At 45.5% G+C, this 18,904-nt stretch overlaps 1 protein-coding gene across 2 annotated transcripts in view; it reads left to right on the forward strand.

Annotated features, from left to right (window-relative positions):
• The window catches only part of CEP95 (centrosomal protein 95), a 717,939-nt gene that overhangs the window by 238,345 nt on the left and 460,690 nt on the right, over positions 1-18,904 (forward strand). For both annotated transcript variants that reach the window (XM_085617251.1, XM_085617252.1), the window contains exons 5-6: positions 5,308-5,416; positions 7,261-7,379. In XM_085617251.1, coding sequence (XP_085473377.1) covers positions 5,308-5,416; positions 7,261-7,379 — 228 coding nt within the window. The remainder of the gene's footprint in view (positions 1-5,307; positions 5,417-7,260; positions 7,380-18,904) is intronic.

The raw sequence follows: 18,904 nt of genomic DNA on the forward strand, positions 1-18,904 counted from the left end.
GCCTTGAAGGCGTTCCATCCCTCCTTCAGGACGAACTCCCTGCTGGTTCAGACGGACAATACTACGACCATGTATTACCTCAACAAGCAGGGGGGCTCACGTTCACGCACCCTGTCCCGGGAGGCACAGGCGATCTGGAACTGGCTGGTGGCCAGGAACCTGACGATCACGGCGACCCATCTGCCGGGAGTGCAGAATGCCCAAGCAGACGCGCTCAGCAGGCTCGTTCAAGAGAACCACGAGTGGGTGCTAAACGACGACGTGCTAAGAGACGTCTTCGCAGAGTGGGGCACTCCGGATATAGATCTGTTCGCTACGGCAGAAAACAGCAAATGCCGCGACTTCGCGTCCAGGTACTACCAACCAGGGACGCTGGGGAATGCCCTATGGATCAGCTGGTCCAACAGCTTTCTCTACGCCTTTCCACCCATTCCCCTGATCCCGGCGGTGCTGATCAAGCTGTCACAATCCAGAGCCAGAATGATCCTGATTGCTCCGGAGTGGCCGAGGCAATGGTGGTTCACCGACCTTCTTCACCGGTCTGTTCGGCCGCACCGACGCCTGCCGTGTCGGCCGGACCTTCTCACAAAGTTCGGAGGACAGATGGTTCACCCCAATCTCTCGTCCTTGAGTTTGGCAGCATGGCTCCTGAGCTAGTACAGTATGGACACTTGAACCTGCCTCAGGACTGTATGGAGATCTTGAAAGAGGCTAAGAGACCGTCTACGAGGACTTCCTACGCCTATAAGTGGAAGAGATTCTGCTTATGGTGCAAGGCAAAGGACTTTGACCCTACATCCTGTAAAGAAGATGTTATTTTGCCTTATCTGCTGCAGTTAGCTCAGTCTGGGCTTAATTTTCAGTCTATTAAGGTTCATCTCGCAGCTCTGACTGCGTATAGGAAGGGCCCTTCTCAAACCTCATTTTTTCAAATCCCTGTGATTAAGGATTTTTTGGAGGGTTTGCGTAAGGTGTTTCCCCCTGTTAGAAGACCTTCTCCACCATGGGAATTGAATGTGGTGTTATCTAGATTGATGAGGGAGCCTTTTGAGCCTATCCATAAGGCTTCGTTGCAACACTTGTCTTGGAAGGCTGCCTTCCTTGTGGCCATTACATCGGCCAGGAGGGTGAGTGAGATTCAGGCTCTGTGTTGTCAAGAGCCGTATACTGTTTTCCATGCTTCTAAAGTAGTGATGCGTACCCATCCTAAATTTTTGCCTAAGGTAATCTCAGATTTCCATGTGAATCAGATGATAACTTTGCCTACGTTTTTTCAGCATCCTTCCTCTCCGGCAGAGAGGTCTCTGCATTCACTTGATGTACGTAGGGTGTTGAAATTCTACTTGGATAAGACAAAAGATATCCGCAGGTCGGATCAACTGTTTGTTAATTATGGTTCGGTAAGAACTGGTTTAGCTACCTCAAAGCAGTCCATTTCCAGATGGATTGTTTCCTGTATCCAGCTTTGTTACCAAAGAGCTAATAAAACATTGGGGGGTAAGCCTACGGCACATTCGACTAGAGGCAAGGCGGCTACTACCGCTTTGCTTAGGAATGTTTCCATTGCGGACATTTGTAAGGCTGCCACCTGGAAGTCAGTCCATACGTTTACAAAGCATTGCTGCCTGGATTCTGATGCTAGGGCAGATGCGCAAGTTGGACAGGCTTCGTTGAGGAATTTGTTTGCACAGTGATTTGTTGGTGGTTGGACTTACTCCACCGCTTCTTGTTGGTTGGGATGGGCTTGCCATTCTATTCATAGATTATGACTATACACAGAGATCCCCTACTACAGAAGGAGTAGTTTCTTACCTGTAACTCCAGTTCTGTAGTAGGGGTATCTCTGTTATAGTCATAAGCGACCCTCCCTCCTCCCCGGTGGAGTAACCTGACAGTATCAGGCCTGTGGTTATACACCTTCAAAAAGAACTGAAAGTAACTTGTGTTGGCTGTGCATCCTGGGATACCGGGGGTCTCTGGAGAGTTTCTTAAAGGCACGGTATCCCTTTAGCAGACACATAATGACAGCCTATAGGGCTTGTCTGTCCACCCCTTCCTCTCTATTGTTTAAAGGGATTTTGGTGAAGGGAGTGTGTGATAATAAAGGAACATGTCAAATGTGAATAAAAATGACATTTCAACTTTATTTTGGCTGTTGTGTTCACTTCAGAGGAAGTGCTGGCCAGTGCAGCCTTGGTGTGATTAGGCTGTATTATTTTGTCTGTCTCTTAAGTGTCTTTGCAGGTTTGCAAATGCGGGACAGCTTAAGAGATATTTTTGATTGCTCCGGGGTCCCCGCACATGGGCGGGGATTATTCATAGATTATGACTATAACAGAGATACCCCTACTACAGAACTGGAGTTACAGGTAAGAAACTACTCCTTCTCACACACTTCCTTTCCCTCACACACACCCATGACCCTCGCGCACACATGACCCTGCACACACGCATATACAGTGATCCTCCCACAGGTTCTCACTCCATCCTTATTTCTCTGAGCTACAAAAAACAAAGCATATTTCAACATATGGAAGCTCGTCGGACATCAGAAGAAAAGAAGTAGAGAGGTGAATTGTTTGCTGCCTCTGTGCCTCAAACATGATCCATCAGAGAAAGGCTGTCTAACAACGGGCCCTTCTGAACTCTTTCCACCCCCCATCCCCCCCCCACACACACACACACACGCACACGCACACACACGCACACACACACACACACGGCTGTGCCTCACCGAGCCAGGGCACAGGCGCCAGCTGCTGGTCCCCACTGTGGGCAGGGGCGGCATAGAGCTGTTTATAGACATGGCATTAGATTAGCGTGGCTTTCAAACTGCAGCTGAAGCATCACGGACTGAGGCCAGGACTTCAAAGAGCTGCGTAGACACTCGGCTCATGCCCAGCAATGCTTTGTACTGAAGACAGACGCGGGCAAATGCACAATGAGGCACATGCAACAGCGCTCAGCCTCACCCTAACTGTACTGAGTGACGCCCTACTGCACCTAGCGGCAAACAACTCCAGGAAGTGACACACAGTCCCAACGGCTGGCACGCCTACTAACTTAATAACTGTACTGCGTGGCACACAACTCCGAGTGGTACCCAAATAGCACATATCTGTCAAGTGGTATTCAGATGGAGGGAGTGGCATTCAAGAGTCTACCAGGAGACACGCATTACCAAGGGGTGCCCAAGTGCTTAGTTTGAGCCAGTGGTTTCCGGTGCTCAGCACCAGCACTTAACTGTCAGCACCGGCACTAATGACAGTGTACATGGTGGCGCTGTCAGTGGAATTTAGAGATAAGGACAACACCTGTTTATTAATTTAATACACAATAAAACAAGCATTGGCATAGCCAATAGGTCTCGCCTTTGGGGCCTTATAAGTATTTAGTTATGCAGCACAATATCCTTCGTGCAACAACATCAACTGTTGCATGGCTAAACACTTATAAAGTCCCAAAGGCGAGACCTATTGGCTATGCCAATGCTGCTTGTTTTCTAATTGGTTTCTGCTCGATCTAAGACTTCAATCGCTTCTACTGATGGTTGTTCTCTAACCGGTTCCCTCTCCTTCAGTCTAAAAGATTCATTATTTGTTTTCCTTTTTGCTTTTGGAATTGGTGACAAATTTTCTTTTCTTATCCTCTGTTAAGCCATTGCCATACATACAGATCCGCCCTCTCTAATAGATGATGAAATCTCCCTGACATTGGCCTATAGGAAACACATAACTGAGTTTTCTTGAATTCCTTTTACACCGCTCTTGTGTGCTTCTACGGGCATGCATGAAGTCTTCTCTCTTTAACTCTGAAGCTATTGCTTTAAATAGACATGTTCGGTCTTTGTTGCATTGTTTTTGAACACCAAAGTCTCCTATACCATGTAAGGATTTCTCCATTAATAATAAAACATCCAACATCTAAGAAGATGCCCACTTATCCAAAAAGGCTGGCCTTATTTTACGTTTGTTTATCAGCTTTTCTTGTTCCTGAATGTTGTTTCCTTCTTCAAAATTTATTTTCCTCCAGTATCGAGTTCATTAAATGCAGATCCTCACTGTAACTGCTAATACTCTGCACCATCAACATCATATTGGGGAACTGGGTAGATGCAGCTCTAAAATATCAATACCTGGATCCAAAAGTGAATTAGATTGAACCATTTCTATCACAAAGGAGATTGCTGCTTGTATTTCTGGACTATTGTCCAAATCTTCCTGGGGTATTATGTGATCATCCATTCTTTTGGGCTTTATGTGCTCTTATGCTAACTTTCTTATAGAGTAGGTCAATGAAGCAGAGGTTAAACAATCTAACTCACTTTCTGCCTTTTCTTTAAGAAGATCTGGGTTATCCTTGGAATTAATCAGTCAAAAAGTCAAAAACTTCCTGAAGCTTTAAAAATCGAACAATGAAAAAAAACACCATTCTATGTAATACTCAACTCACCGTACTCGGCGGGCGCACTTTGAATACTGCCACTTTTCCCCTCTGGTTTCCATTCTTTGCTTGTACATTTTAAATGCTCCTACTCTATCTATTGAAGTCACTCTCTATTATCCATTAACCATCCACTATGCCGCTACTGCTAGTTGGGTCTGCCTCGCTGCCTGTTTAACAGGTTAGCTGGTTCATATTATCCTTGGGACTTGCGGTAGCTGGGTTGGTCTTACCTCCTAATAATGAGAGTTGGGGACCCCCTCTCAACCGTCCTGCACCCAGCTTCGTAGGTGCCTGAGGATGGAGGTACTGGAATTCCGCTCTCTGCATTCTTCTTCCCAGAACCATCGATGAGGCTTAAGGGAAGCAGGAAGTGAAGCTGGAGACTAGAGGGGGAGGCAAAACCATGCACAACAACAAAGAGGGAGGAACTGGAAACGAGGTATAGTGAGGCTACTAATGCAACTCCGTTGTAAGGCCTTCTAAGCATGTTATGCTCCGAGAATACTTTTGTAAGGTTACAATGGGACTCCCACCTCAGTGATTGTTTTTGTTTTGGGATATGTCTTTGAATTTCATGAAGAGTGGTTATATATATCAGTTTAACAGATTATTGTTCACTTAATTAACCATAACCAGAAATGTAATACCAAGTGCTGTGTACAACCATTGAAGATCATCATGGCATTATGTTTTGCGGTCTCTGGCAGAGGAATTAAAAATCTGAAATCTATGGAGTGATTGCTAGTGTTTAGAAGAATTTCTTTTCTCAAACGTGGTTACTCATATTAATTTAATATATATCACTTAAGCAAATTCTTTTTTAAATCCCATATCTGCACTTCTGTACAATGTTTCAAACAGATGATGTTGATCAGGCTTCCAAAGACGTTCAGGAAAGAGTGCTGCAGATGGAATCAGATCGAAGACAGAAAGAATGTCAAACAGTGCGGAAAGTGCCATCAACTACAGGGTAGGTGTTTTATATTGTGTGATGCCTGTGCCATGATCTGGCATATCGGAGAAGTATACTACTTGAAGGTTTGCAAAGAGAAAAGCCTACACAGTACACTACAGAAAACTACATGGAACTTGTGTATTGATTACTCATTACTGCTGCGGTCTTTGAAGTGTTGTAGGGTGACACACATCATTAAGGTCTTGTCCAGAACGTATTTTAACATGCTTTTGCATGCTTGTGTTTAGCCTGAGATTTTGTCTGTGCACTAAATTAACCTTCCTTGATTAATTGTCAATATTTAATGACCATACAGCAGCAATGTTTAAGTTGCTTCAATATACAATACCAATCTTCTCAAATTAGGCCTAGGTCTCACATAAACTGCCTTTGCAGTGAAGCAGTGCTCCAGTTTCATCTGTCCCTTACCCCTCACTATACCCGTGCTTCACGGATGTTTCAGCTAGTTCAACCATGGTCTTACACTTCTATGCTATCTCAGCAACTGCACTCCTCAGAAACGTATCTTTCTGGTTAAGTGCTGGTCAGGACTCAATCCTTGCCCCTCCAATATAAAACTGAAGAGTCATTCTGCACTACTGATTGTTTCCGTCTTTGAAATAACCGGTTATTGATAGACACCACCACAGCAGTAGAAAAGAAGTCCACAAACTAACAAAAATAAAATGCTTTTAAGTCTTTGTCTCATCATCAAACTCCAAACAGTGTCATTTTTTCCTTTCCTGTGCTGCTCTACACCCAATCAAAAACATACTTGCGACTCTCCTGCCCTTCTTTCATTCCTGCCTCACTTACAAAAATATAACGTTTTCAAAAGGTAGTGTCTTCATTCACACAGGTTCTTGAGTCTTATGCATATCCTCTACCTCTATAAATAGTAGAAAATAAATAACTGTACCACATATCGGTGTGCACCATGTTTTTTGCTTTGCAAGGAGATACAGTGCAGAACTGATTGTGATCTCAAAGGCCTCCTCACGAGTACAATTTCCACAGAGTCCCTTAATGCATTCCTCTCCCCCCTTCCCCCCCCCCCCCCCCACCATCAAGTCCCTGATCAGCACCTAGATCAATGCTTGTATGCTAATGCCACCTAACGGTTCCTTTAATTATTTCCTCACAGCTCCAAGCTTAGACCCCATGGTGCATCTGTTCCTATGCATCTCTCATAAATCCTATCTTTACTCTTTCACAATTCTAATCCAAGCATGCTCTCACAGTACCCACTCTGCCATTGATTATTTGACTTCTCATGGGTGTACCTTCCTCATAGTTCCCTTAGCCTCATATCGTTGCCATTATCTGTGCTCCTAACCATACTCCCTTTACATTTCTTTCAGCCTCTTCACTGCACTCCGTATCTTTCCTTGTCTTAAGGATCTGTCCCTCCTTCACTCATTGGCCTTCTGGCACCACTCCTTCCTGGTGTAGCCTTTCAGCTCACCCCTTCCTGCACCCTCTCGCAGCTTCCCTCTTTCCTAAGACCCCATGCAGCTTTTCCCTACCCGTCGATGCTCTCATGCTTCTCACCATTCCCCCCTAGATTACGTTTTGAATCCCCCTTGCTCCCTGGTGCCCATTTAAAGTTTCCACTCCTCTTGGGGTCTCTTTCAGATAATACACCCCGTCCCTTTTTATGTAGCTCTCCCTGTGATGTTCTAATGTATCCCTTGCAGTTTTTCCTCTCCCTGCTGTCCCCTTGCTGTTTCTCCATCCGGTATTTCCACACGTGTCCCCATGCTGCATCCCTTTACCCCTGCCATCTAAGTCTGAAGGTGGCTGATAGACTCATTGATAAACATATTGTTTGTGTTACAGTACTGTTTTTTTCTTTTTAGTTCTTCGACACAGTCCTCCACTATTCTAATTCCATCATGGGATGTGGAAGGATCAGAATCTACAGGCGAGTTAATAAAGCTTGGAGACACAGCACATACATTTACTTTAAGGAAGAATGGTGAGTGTTTCTATATTATATAGATTTTAACAGGTGTCACTGTCTGTTCCAGACCTGAGCACACATGCCACCAACAGTGGAGGTGAGCAGCAATGCAGCTAATTTAAGCGGTGCCGCTTGTCCAGGCTGCTTGCCTTACTACTGATAACATTGGTAGAAAAACTAAAGTTTGTCCAGCCAGTAGATTGTCTGGACCATAGGGAAGTGATGATAGGCATTCCGCTGCAGCTTGTCAGTGGCTGTGAGTTGATGTGGAGTGCTTTGTGTCTGTTGAGATATGTCCTTGAAACCTGCAAGCTAAATATAAAACTACTGATACTACCATGACAAGGGATCACAAAGCTACTGTGGAACTATGCTTAGTAAAGAGTCATATCATAGCATAGCAGGTCAGCTTTCAGGTCCTAAATTAATTTGTTATAGCTTTCGTCTACATAAGTAGAGGGGCAAATGTAAAGGAGGCGTGGGTGGAAGCCATCGATTCTTTTCACTGAGACGGTTAGCATATGATTACATTAGAGCAGTTACTAATTTGTACCATATTTGACGTACTGGACAGAAGTCATACAGTAGAGCATGAGCTAATGTTGCTTTTTCATATTAGTGTTGTAGAATAAAATTAAGTCTAATATTCTTCTGAGATGTGGCCAAGTAATAATTAGTGACCTATTCTAATCTGTACTAGAACATTTGAATCTTGAGCGCTCGATTTGAAGACAGTGGAGTGCTCCATTCTTCTACTGGTCAGTAGAAGCCATAGAGCAACATTTCAATGTTTTTTTTTCATTTCACAGCTATTGCTGTGTACAAAGACCTCACGAAGCCCCGGGCATTTAAACTCCATCTGGCTCCGTAAGGCCTTTGTTTTTACTAATTAGAACATCCTGCCCTCTAGGGAAAGAATGTTCTATTAGCCTTAGATCCCTCCGTAGCGGGCTCTACCGGCCATTAAAGGCTCACTCCCTTGTTAAAGGCCCTTGCTGAGCCCGCAACGGTGGGCTCTAAGGCTATAGTGTTGCCTGGATAAAGAATTTGCTACCCTTCCTCCCTGCCCTACACTCCCCTCTCTTTGTTGCCATAATTGAATTATTTTTGGAAACTTACTGAAGTATTCTCCTTATAAGTGTCTGTTGGTGAACATGTCTACCATCTGCTGTTGATGACAGCTATTCCAAGTTAGTGAAAACTTTGCATTATGGTATCCGTTTTTTTCACATTGAAGACTTGACTGTATCTGAACGATACTTACTCTTTATGAATGTGAACCTGTAATAAAATTATCAAGCTAAAAAAGCCAAATTAAGAATGGAGTTGATGCTGCCTTGCTTGTGGGCCAAGTGCCATCTAGGCTATTTAAGCGGAGTAGAAAACCTTGGATACTATAAAGCTAAGACTCTCAGGATGCTTATAAACTTTCATTAGAGTCCTAGAATTTACAGCAAGTATATCATCATTTGAGCATAACTCCCATCAAGCTATGTCAAATCATGCAATCGCTGTGCCCAGCACCATTTTAAAGGTCATGTGAAGGGCACGCAATTATTTTCCATCTTACTAGAAGAAGACAAACCTTGAATTGGGAGTACATTTGCTGACAGTGGAAGAATATTCAGAAGTTACCTGTTTCAGTTATCTTACTATAAAATGGGATACTGTCCGAAAGAAAATGGAGTTCAGCCCTATGACACAATTAAACTGTTACTAAGCTACAACCGAGATAGGGAAAATTCTGCTCACATTACAGCAAGTAATGGTGATTTGTACAAACCTAAGAAAATGGATTAAAGTGTGCCCAAAATAATTGTGAGTGGATCAAATTGATTAAAGCTTTTCTATCTGTCCCCTCACTTGTATGCTAAGTGAATTACCCTGGAGCTTGCCATCACAGAGAACCTTAAGCTGCAACTCATAAACGAGACCCAGCAAAGCTAAAGCATGTCTGGGGTCGCTTGTGCTCCCATTTAGAAGATAAATAACCTTGCAATTTGGGTTAGATTACCTTTTACATGAAGAGCCAAAATTGATTTGTGCATGGTTGGCCCCATCTGTAATGGCTTAGATAAACTAATAAACCAATATGCTTGGATGGAGTGTGCTCAAATGATTTACAGAGGGTAGTTTGATTCCAGCGTCTTAAACCATTACTTTTATGCCATACATTCTAGCCACTAATAATCCTGAAGATTGCACTGTAGAGGAAATGCCTAAGGAGTCGCACCAAGCAAGGAAGGTTGCACAAATTGATATTAATTGCACAGATGATGCTACTAAAACTATTTCGTACCAGTCACTTATGGAACAACAAAAATACTGATTTTGTAAAGGAGCTGATGAAAAATAGGGCATCTCAAGAGTCCTCCACAAATTACCACAAAATAAAATAATTATCTAGCCACCACTTTAATCTCTTATTGAGGGAAAAGAAAAACATTGTAGGAAAGTAGGATCTGCTTTTATGGTTACCCCCGCTTTTTGCTTGATGTAATACTGTTTCTGACTAGTCTGACTGGGATCCTGCTAATCAGGACCCCTGTCTGTGCTTTCTCCTCTAAATTGGTTTAGTAAGTACTTGGGTACATCCAAGATAGGACACTGGTGCAACCTTATCAGTCCCTAGTATATGGCACTAAGGTATCCAGGGAATAGGTACATCAGGGGTCCCCCATGAGCTGAAGCATACATTATGCCACCCATGGGAGACCACTCAGTTTGCAACTACAGGCCTGCCATTGCAACTTGTGTAAGTTGGTGCTAGCACCACTAACGAAAGATAAAAGTTTCCCTATATTTAAGGTCACTGCTCTTATAACCTATAAATCACCCCTACAGCATGCCATTGCAATCCTTAGGGCGGGGAGCTTGGTTCTAAGTGTGAGGGTGCCCCTGCATGAGCAGGATACCCCTATGACCTACAGAGTCCATTCTCCTGGGTTGTAAGCGAGGCAGCCATATAACCTATAGAGGGGCACTGCGTCATTACGCGGTGACCATCTTGAAACTGGCTGCAACGAATCCTATAATATTTGGTATCAAACATGTTAGAATCATACCCCCACACCGTAAACGGTGTGGAAGGTATGATAAGACCCTCCATTAGGCCCTCAGTACTCCTGGTACCAGTCTTCAAGACCCAGACAGCAAGCCAGGGCTGCTGCCAGCCAGGGACACGTTTCTGCCCACCAGCTGCTAAGCCAAGCTCAGGCAGGGGAAGGCAGAGCAATAGGTATCCTGTCACAGAGGTGTGACCACCTCCCAGACAGGATTTAGTGCATTGGGGCAGGGTGGAAGGGCATGCCAGTGCCACATAGTCTGCGTGCAGGGCTCACTAGGGGCCCTCCATGCATAGTCCAGTTCAAACCAGTTCAGGGAGCCGTTGGCTCCCGCCCTGGCACGAAACTGAACAAAGGACAGAGGAGTATCCTCCCCCTTGTCCAGCCTCACGTTTGGGAGGGACCCCTGAATCATCCCGACCTTTTCCTTAGGGTATTTAAGGGCTTACCTGTTGGTGGGTCCCTAGATTCGTTGTGGGACAAGACACCACTTATTCTTCGACCGTCTGGGCACTCTGGACTTCGCTCTGGGCATCAAGGCTGCAACCGGGAAGACTCCTGCTGCTCCTGATCTCCTCGCTCAGATAGTCTACTGCAATGTCTGTGCCTGTGCACCATTCAGGAACCTTCTAAGGCTTGTGGGCTTCCAAGACACCTGAAGGCATCTCCCTTGAAGTGAAGGAGGCACCGCAACTAAGCTGACCGGTCTGCTGATCCTGAGCTCCCACGGATTCTGAAAGGCTCAGTAACACAGGCGGTGGTTCTCCACATCTCTCGAGGGCTGACCTGTCCTCGCACCAGTTTCCCTCGTCTGAGCTGCAGTACCGAACCCCTGTGCACCGCGTCGACTTGCAGTTGCAAAGGCTTGTTGGCTTCCTTCCATCAAAATCTTTGGGCTCCCACTAGCCCCAACTTCAAGCACTTCCAGTGACCAAGATCTTCGTCCTCACCACAACACTTGCATCGTGGGCCTGCTTATTTTGGTGAACTGCTTGAGGTCCTCTCGCTACTCCAGTGCACCCGGCCTGTGGGTCCTCTTGAGGGTCAATTTTGTATTCTTTGGGTTTCCCCGATTGCTCAGGGCTGCCCTGAATCCCCTCCTTGTGGTGAGTCTCCTGGACCTTGCTCCGTTTCCATGTTGGTTGCAGTTGCCAAGGCTTGTTGGTGCTCCCACCGGACACCGACCCCCTCAACTCTCGACATCCGACGTGGGACAGCTCTTGTATGGCTTCTGGTCTTCCACAGCGTCACCTGGTCTACACAGCTGAAATTCTAAGATCACCGTTGGCTCCGCTACAGCCCCGTCATCGATGGGTATTTGTCTTCCGTGCCTCCTAGTTACTCCTGAGTGGCATAGACTCTGTCCCCTCTGCTTGTAGGCTCTTCACAGCTTGAATCCACCTTTGGGTTCCACCGGACACTTTCACCTTCTCCAGGAGCAGCAGCATCTTTCTTAAGTCCTCAATGGGAATCAACGGCGGTTTCCGATGCCACTTCACACCTATGCATCGGGCTTCCCTGGGGCAGGTATCCTGGTTCCTAAGGTATCCACGGGTGGGGTGGCTCTCCAACCTTCTGTCTGCCACAGGGTTTCTTCAGGGTCTTACCTTTCAATTGATCACCCGGTCATGTTCCCACTTTACACACGACCTCTGTGGGGCTCCTAGTTACTTACCTAGGGTGGGTCCGTGGGTCCCTGGCAATTCTACGTCTTCTGGGCACAGTCTTGACTCGAGTCTTGGTTCGCATTCCACTAATTTATTAAATGGTTTGGTCCTGCCCTAGTGACCACGGTGCATTACGTGCGACTTACCTGTTTCTATTGAAAAGTATTGTTTCCAGCTAGGAGATACCTGTATGTGTTAGTGAGTGTTATATAATAAATACATATTTTTTTATAAATATACTGTGTGGTTCTTTTTCACTTCATATCTATATCAGTAAGATTATGTTCTGGTAAAACAAGCAGCTTTACACTCCTCCTGGACGAAGCCTGAAGGCTGTTCTCCACAGCTACCACCTAGAGAGCTTTCTAAGGTTGTCTAAGACCACTAAAATCACCATAAGGGTTGTCTGGATTGGTGCAGGGTGCCCCCTTACATAAGTGTGCATCATATACCAAGCCAGCTTCTCACAGACACCCTGCCCTATTTTGTGGCAGAGCAGAAAATGCCAAAAACTAATGAAATGTTGAAAGTTTAAGGAGTGTCAGTGAAACATCTTTCCTCTGATCACCCACTCCATTTAGCTATCGGAACACTTAGTCAAAGGGCTTCATTGATTGTGTTCTCAATAGAGTACTGCTTCCTCCTCAAAGATTTTGTTTTTGCTTCCGTTTGGAGAGAGTGACTTTGATAACTTTTCCCATCAAACTGTTGATTTAAAATTGCATATTCTAGATTTAGCAACATGGCATTTCCTATTTCTTGTAGAAATAACTAAATCTCTTGTTTATATAACTTTATATAAAGTGAATGTATTCACTAGGGTGCTGCAAAGCCCATGAAATGCGCATATGCTTCTAAGGTTCTTTGCAGAATATGGCATGGTATTTACCAGAAGTGCCATTACTGTGGGTGAGTTTTTTACTGGGTGTGGTAAGTACCTCATTATCTGAATTTCCAACTTGGAAACGTGGCATAACATGTAGACTTTGCATTTCACACACTGAATCCGGCGTGTTTTTACAGGACTGTTTCCGCAAATAAATTGTGATGGGTTTGAACTGACAAAATCTATCATGGAAAAAATGAGGGTGTTCTAATTATTACACATTTCGTAATTCTGATTGGCAAAACATTATTGGATGTGATGGGATGTTCTATGTGATGGGATGCCCTCACACTCTAGACAAGTGAAACATTGCTCTTGTTGTGAACTGCAGTCTCTCTAACACGCATGTGTGTCAGAGGAATGCACTGTTCGAGGCATGTGAACTGTAGATCACATGCTTTGCATAAGATCGCCATCTAGTGTTGGGTCCAGATGTTTGCACTTTGTTTTTCTTAAAATAAGTTTTCCTAGTCACGAGGTAGGGCACTCCTCCCTTAGGTGATTGTTTTCCGCAGAGGGTAAGAGAATGGAGTAGTAGTAAAGAATAGAGATGCGCATGCGTAAGTATGTAAAGTAAACAGAGAACTACAGCAATTACAGGTACCCAGGGAGGTGGGGGTGGGGGGGGGGGTGCATGAGATTCTACAGCTCTGCATGGCAAGAACAGATGCATACTGGGTAAGTAGCATTTTCCGTTCAAGGCATGTGAGCTGTAGATCACATGCTTGCATAGACTATACAGCTGTCTCCCCGAAGCGGTGGCTATCCTGTAACTGGTGGAGTTGTCTGGAATAACGTTTTAAGTACTGCTTGGCCCACATTAGCTTGTTGTCTTGCTAACACATCTACACGGTAGTGTTTGGTGAATGTGTGTGGTGTAGACCATGTTGCAGCTTTGCAGATATCAGCAATAGGGATGTTCCCTAAGAAAGCCATAGTAGCGCCCAGCTTGTGAGTGGAATGTGCTCCAGGGGGACCTGTTAGAGTCCTTTTGACTTTTGCATAACCCATCTGTATACATTTAACAATCCACCTAGCAATAGCTGACTTAGAGATAGGGTTGCCCTTGTGAGGTGGTGCAAAAGCGACAGAGTTTTACGAAATGATTTTGTTCTTTCAGTGTAATACAAAAGAGCTCTTCTGACATCTAAGGTATGTAGAGCTCGTTCTGCAACAGTCAGGTTGAGGAAAGAACACAGGTAATTCAACCGACTGATTGGTGTGAAATGCAGATACAACCGTAAGTGGGAATTTGGGGTTGGTACGAAGAACTACTTTGTGTAACGGTAAAAAAGGTTCTTCTATGGTTAATGCCTGTAGTTCACCCACTCTCCTCAATGAAGTGATCGCAATGAGGAAAACTGTTTTCCAATTGAGGAACTGAAGTTCACATTTGTGCATGGGTTCAAAAGGTGGTCCCATTCTCCTTGTGAGGACAATGTTAAGATTCCACACTGGGGCAGGTGGAAGTCTTTGTGGTATTACCCTTTTTAGCCCTTCTACAGCTCTACATGCCAAGAACAGATGCATACTGGGTAAGTAGCATTTTCCTTTTACCAATCAGAAGATCTGCTCATGCTTTCTTAATCCTTTTATAGTTCTTTTGTAAATGCCCTCCATATCTAGTTTCTATTTTGTTCTTCACAGGAGCATAAACGTATGCGATTGTCCCAAAGGAAGTATCATTTTAGTGGTCCGAGATGCATTAGAGCATTGTGAACTACCAACAATGTGATAAAAATGAAAAAAATAGAAACACTTTGAATTAATAAGATATTTACTGTATAGTATTAAAAAAACGAATCTGTACAAAAATACAGTTGATAAATAAACAAATGTATTTTAATAAAACAGAATTCATGATCCATTTCCACGTCTGCTGAAGAGGAAAAGGTGCAATCACCTTGTGTTGATCATACATGAAGAGACACCCCCGCCCCCTTTCAACAAAGGCTATCTTTGATCCTGAATTGACAAGAATGCTAGTTCAGAGGAGGATACTACTACTTCATTGCATGCTGAATAAATAACAATATTAGATGAATTGCATAATTAATTAACTTGTCTGGTTACTACATCGTTGCTGAAAACAGGTGATGTGCTTTTAAAGCTCTTTCGATCCAGGTCGCTGTGAGTTTTCGTACTCTTAAGGATAATCAGCCAGTTTTTGCATTGTAAAGTGTATTGCACAAGTTTAGATGAGACAAATAGGATCATTTTGATCTCGAAGCGCACAACACCACTAATGATTAGGATCCAGATTGACCTATGTGCTTTTATCAGTGTAAATAAGAAAGACTCAGTGGTCCCGTTCATTTTAATTCCACCCTTTTTTTTCCAATATTACTAATGTGTTTTTCTGTTTGCTCAGACAATATTTCATATTTTAAAGTTCAGCTTTCTTTTGTTTTGCATGAAAAGTATGTATATGTTTTTACATATGTCTTAAAGTTTTACTTCTGATCGGAAATAACTGACAAAAATTGTGTAAACCTCCTAGGCAGAGCACATAAATGCAGTCCCACTCAAGGAATCCAGTTTCATTCACTAGTTTGACTCGCACAAATCCTTCCCCCAAAGAGCAAACAAGATAACATGCAGATTCACCTAAAACAGGGTGAAAGGCTATTAGCGATGTTAGGCTTGCAACCCAAGAATTGCAGTTATATAAAACACTACCTGGTTGCCAAGAGACGGTACAATTTGATATGTGGTGACAGAAATGCATGGTTGAATGCAAAAGGTAGCTTGGGTAGGGTCTTCTCCATTATTAGAATTTCCTGAAATGAGTCTTAGTTTGTAAATGGCATGCCCTAGCCAAAAGAGCCATTGAAGTGTATTAGAATAGTGTTATCCAGGAAAGCCAATTCCATGCCTTCTCTTGGGTAAAACTGACTATCATTGGTGTACATTAAGATTCAGGGGCTTATTTATAAGCCCCTTGTGCCGCTTTTAAAATGGGAAAAGGTGACATACTGGCAGCGCAAGGGGCTTGTGAATAAGCCTCTCAGTGTATGTAAACTTTGAATGTAGGTATCCTGAAAATCTGGTGTGAATCTGGCCCTCCTTGATGCAGGTGGGAGATTCCTGCATTGGATGTTCCTGATCCATTGTGGCACTGGATCTGCGCAAACAATATTCAGCAACTCTTTGGTAAACGGTAGCGTTGTTAAACCATTCTGACATCTGTTTTCATCTCCTTGTATTTGGGAGGTGCCTGATTCCCATCACTTAGCAGCGCCATCTCGTAAGGAGCTCTACCTTATGATCTGACCGTCTTGTTGCTTTTTATTTGGTTTATGATTTGGAACCGCTGCTCCTTTTAATGTAATTACTGTTTCATTTACCAGTAGTTCCCTACCAGCAGCAACAAGGGGTTGCTGGACCCAGTTTCTATTTTAATTTTACCCTCACTGTGTAGTATCTGATAGACATCTAGCCGCAGATTCTTTACCTTTGAACTTCCACGCATCAGGCTGGATCCGTAAGATTTTTACTAGCAGTACCCCTGTGTACTGGTAGGCGGTGTCGGTCGAGACTACCTGACGTTGTCGGCGCCGTGTTAGTCAGTTCTTTTCTTTCCGTGCCAGCCAGCGCCGATCCGTAAAGAGAGCTAGCCCATCAATTGTTGACAGACTTTGTTGACTTCTTGTTGACTTCTTTTGTTGTGTAGGATACATCAAGTAAAAAGACTTAGAGGTTCAAGCGCTGTGCCGCCTGTCACTGCGCCACGTCGGTCATGGACCCCCACTTAGTGTGTCTCTGGTGCCTGGAGCGCGACCATGACTCGAAGTCGTGCTCCGACTGCCAGCCCATGGCGCCAAAAGGTTTAGGGACCAGTCTTTAAAGCTGCTCGCAGCCCGGTGTCTAGCACCACAGAGGTTGCCTCGTCTGTCTTGATCCCGGTCTAGGTCTCAGTCGAGAGGAAGGTCCGAGCACCGCTCTGGGGAATTGAAGTCCTTGTCATCGAAGTCAGGTAAGTGGCACCGCAAAAAACACAAAGTCGAAGCTTGCTTCGACTTCACCCCTCCCGTCTCGCGAAGTAGCGGAGGAACCTCAGCATTCGAGGCCCTGCTCCATGGAGCAGGTGCCTGGGTTGGCTCCGCGTTTCCCTGCCTTTTCGGGTCCGGCAGCGACCCCTGCCCAGCTGAAGGAGTTCTATGATACCGTGTGTGCCACATTTGGGCAGCCTGACCCTGCCGGCGCGCCTTCGGACCCCACAGGCTGAGAATGGAGGGGCCCTTGTGGTTTCCACGCCTACGGCTCCGGCCACGGCCTCCGATTTGACCAGGGTCTGGACCAACGCCTGTCGCACCTCCACAGCGACCTTCCCTGGCACCACGTCCGATGCAGAGGTCCTCTGTGCTCACCGGCGGCGCCTCCCCAATCCTCATTCCCGACAACACTGAGCCGGTCGGGCCTCCACCGGCGCCGACAAAGCCATACAGTTCCATGCTTTTCAACCTGCCCTATTCTGAAGGGTTAGGGGTGGAGGAAGATGATTTGGGAGTGGTATCCCTTAGAAATTGCTTACCCACAAGATATGAACTGGTATGAGGAACTGGGTGAGGCCAGAGGCTTGAACACCTCCCCAGACTCTGGTATGCTATCTACCCTAAACCTGGCTACGGAAGCATAATTTGCTATGGTGGTGCGTAGGACTGCGGAGGTCCTGCAGCTCCCTACAGTGGCATTCAAGACTAACGTCTTGACAGAGGTCCTGCAGCCTGGGGTCTCCAGCTTGGAACCCCTGCTGTCCCTTAATGAGGCCTTAACAGACTCCTTCTGGGCACCTGGTCCAAACCCAGCACAGGGGCTCCTGTGAATAGGACGATCGCCCACTGCCATGCACCGGGTGACCCAGTTTTCCTCATTGCTCACCCCACCCCACAAAGCTTTGTGTTCTAGGCTTCCACCTCCTGTGGCACACTCCCTTCCACACCCCCAGACAGGGAATCCAAGAGACAAATATGATCATTTCGATCTCGAAGCTCACAGTACCACTAATGATTAGGATCCAGATTGACCTATGTACTTTTATCAGTGAAAATCTGCCAGTCTGGTATTGCGGTTGGTGAACACTGCATGCCTATTGGGCCGTTATTCACATCTGATATGGGACATGGTTGGGCAGGGCCTGGCCAGAGTCTCGTCGGAGGACTGTGATCTTCTCTCTCAATCTATTTCAGACGAAAGAGATGCAGCAAAGTTCGCCATCAGATGTGGCTTGGGCACGACAGACTCGCTGGGCCGAGCTATTTCCATGACTGTGGGTGTACGGGGCCACGCCTGGCTGAGAACTGTTTTTTCGGGGGATGTCCAAGCCAACCTCATGGACCTGCCCTTTGATGGCTACCATCTCTTCAGAGACAAAGCAGATACTGCCCTTCAGCGCTTCAAGTACTCACAGGCCACATTCAAGTCCTTGGGCCTCACCACAACTCCCTGGGCCGCATCTGCTTTTCGCTCCTTTCGTTGCTACGGAAGCGGCTATCAACTGCACCAACCTTATTTAGGCCAGCGGGCCCCGCAAGTTCAGCAGCCTCTGTGGCTCCGTGGATGCGGTTCACCCCTAACCTGTGGGTTTGGAGGCCAGAAGTTGAGCCAAGCCACGATCCCCTCCTCCACCGCAAAACCGTCCTAGTCTGATCCCCCAGGATCATTCTCAACCAGTTGGTGGAAGAGGATGCCATCATATCCACCACTGGTGGAACATCACATCGGACAAGTGGGTGTTGCAAATAGTTCTAAGGGGCTATTCCCTCCCCTTTGAATCTGCCCCTCCATGTATGCCTCCAGTGTGCGATCGGCTGACAAAGGATCACCTTGCCCTGCTCTGCGAGGAAGTGAAAACTCTCTTGGCAAAGGAAGCTATAGAGGGGATTCCCAGGCCAGAAATAGGCTTTTATTGTTATTGCCACT

The sequence above is a fragment of the Triturus cristatus genome, chromosome 7 (assembly GCF_964204655.1).
Source record: "Triturus cristatus chromosome 7, aTriCri1.1, whole genome shotgun sequence".
Lineage (NCBI taxonomy): Eukaryota > Metazoa > Chordata > Amphibia > Caudata > Salamandridae > Triturus > Triturus cristatus.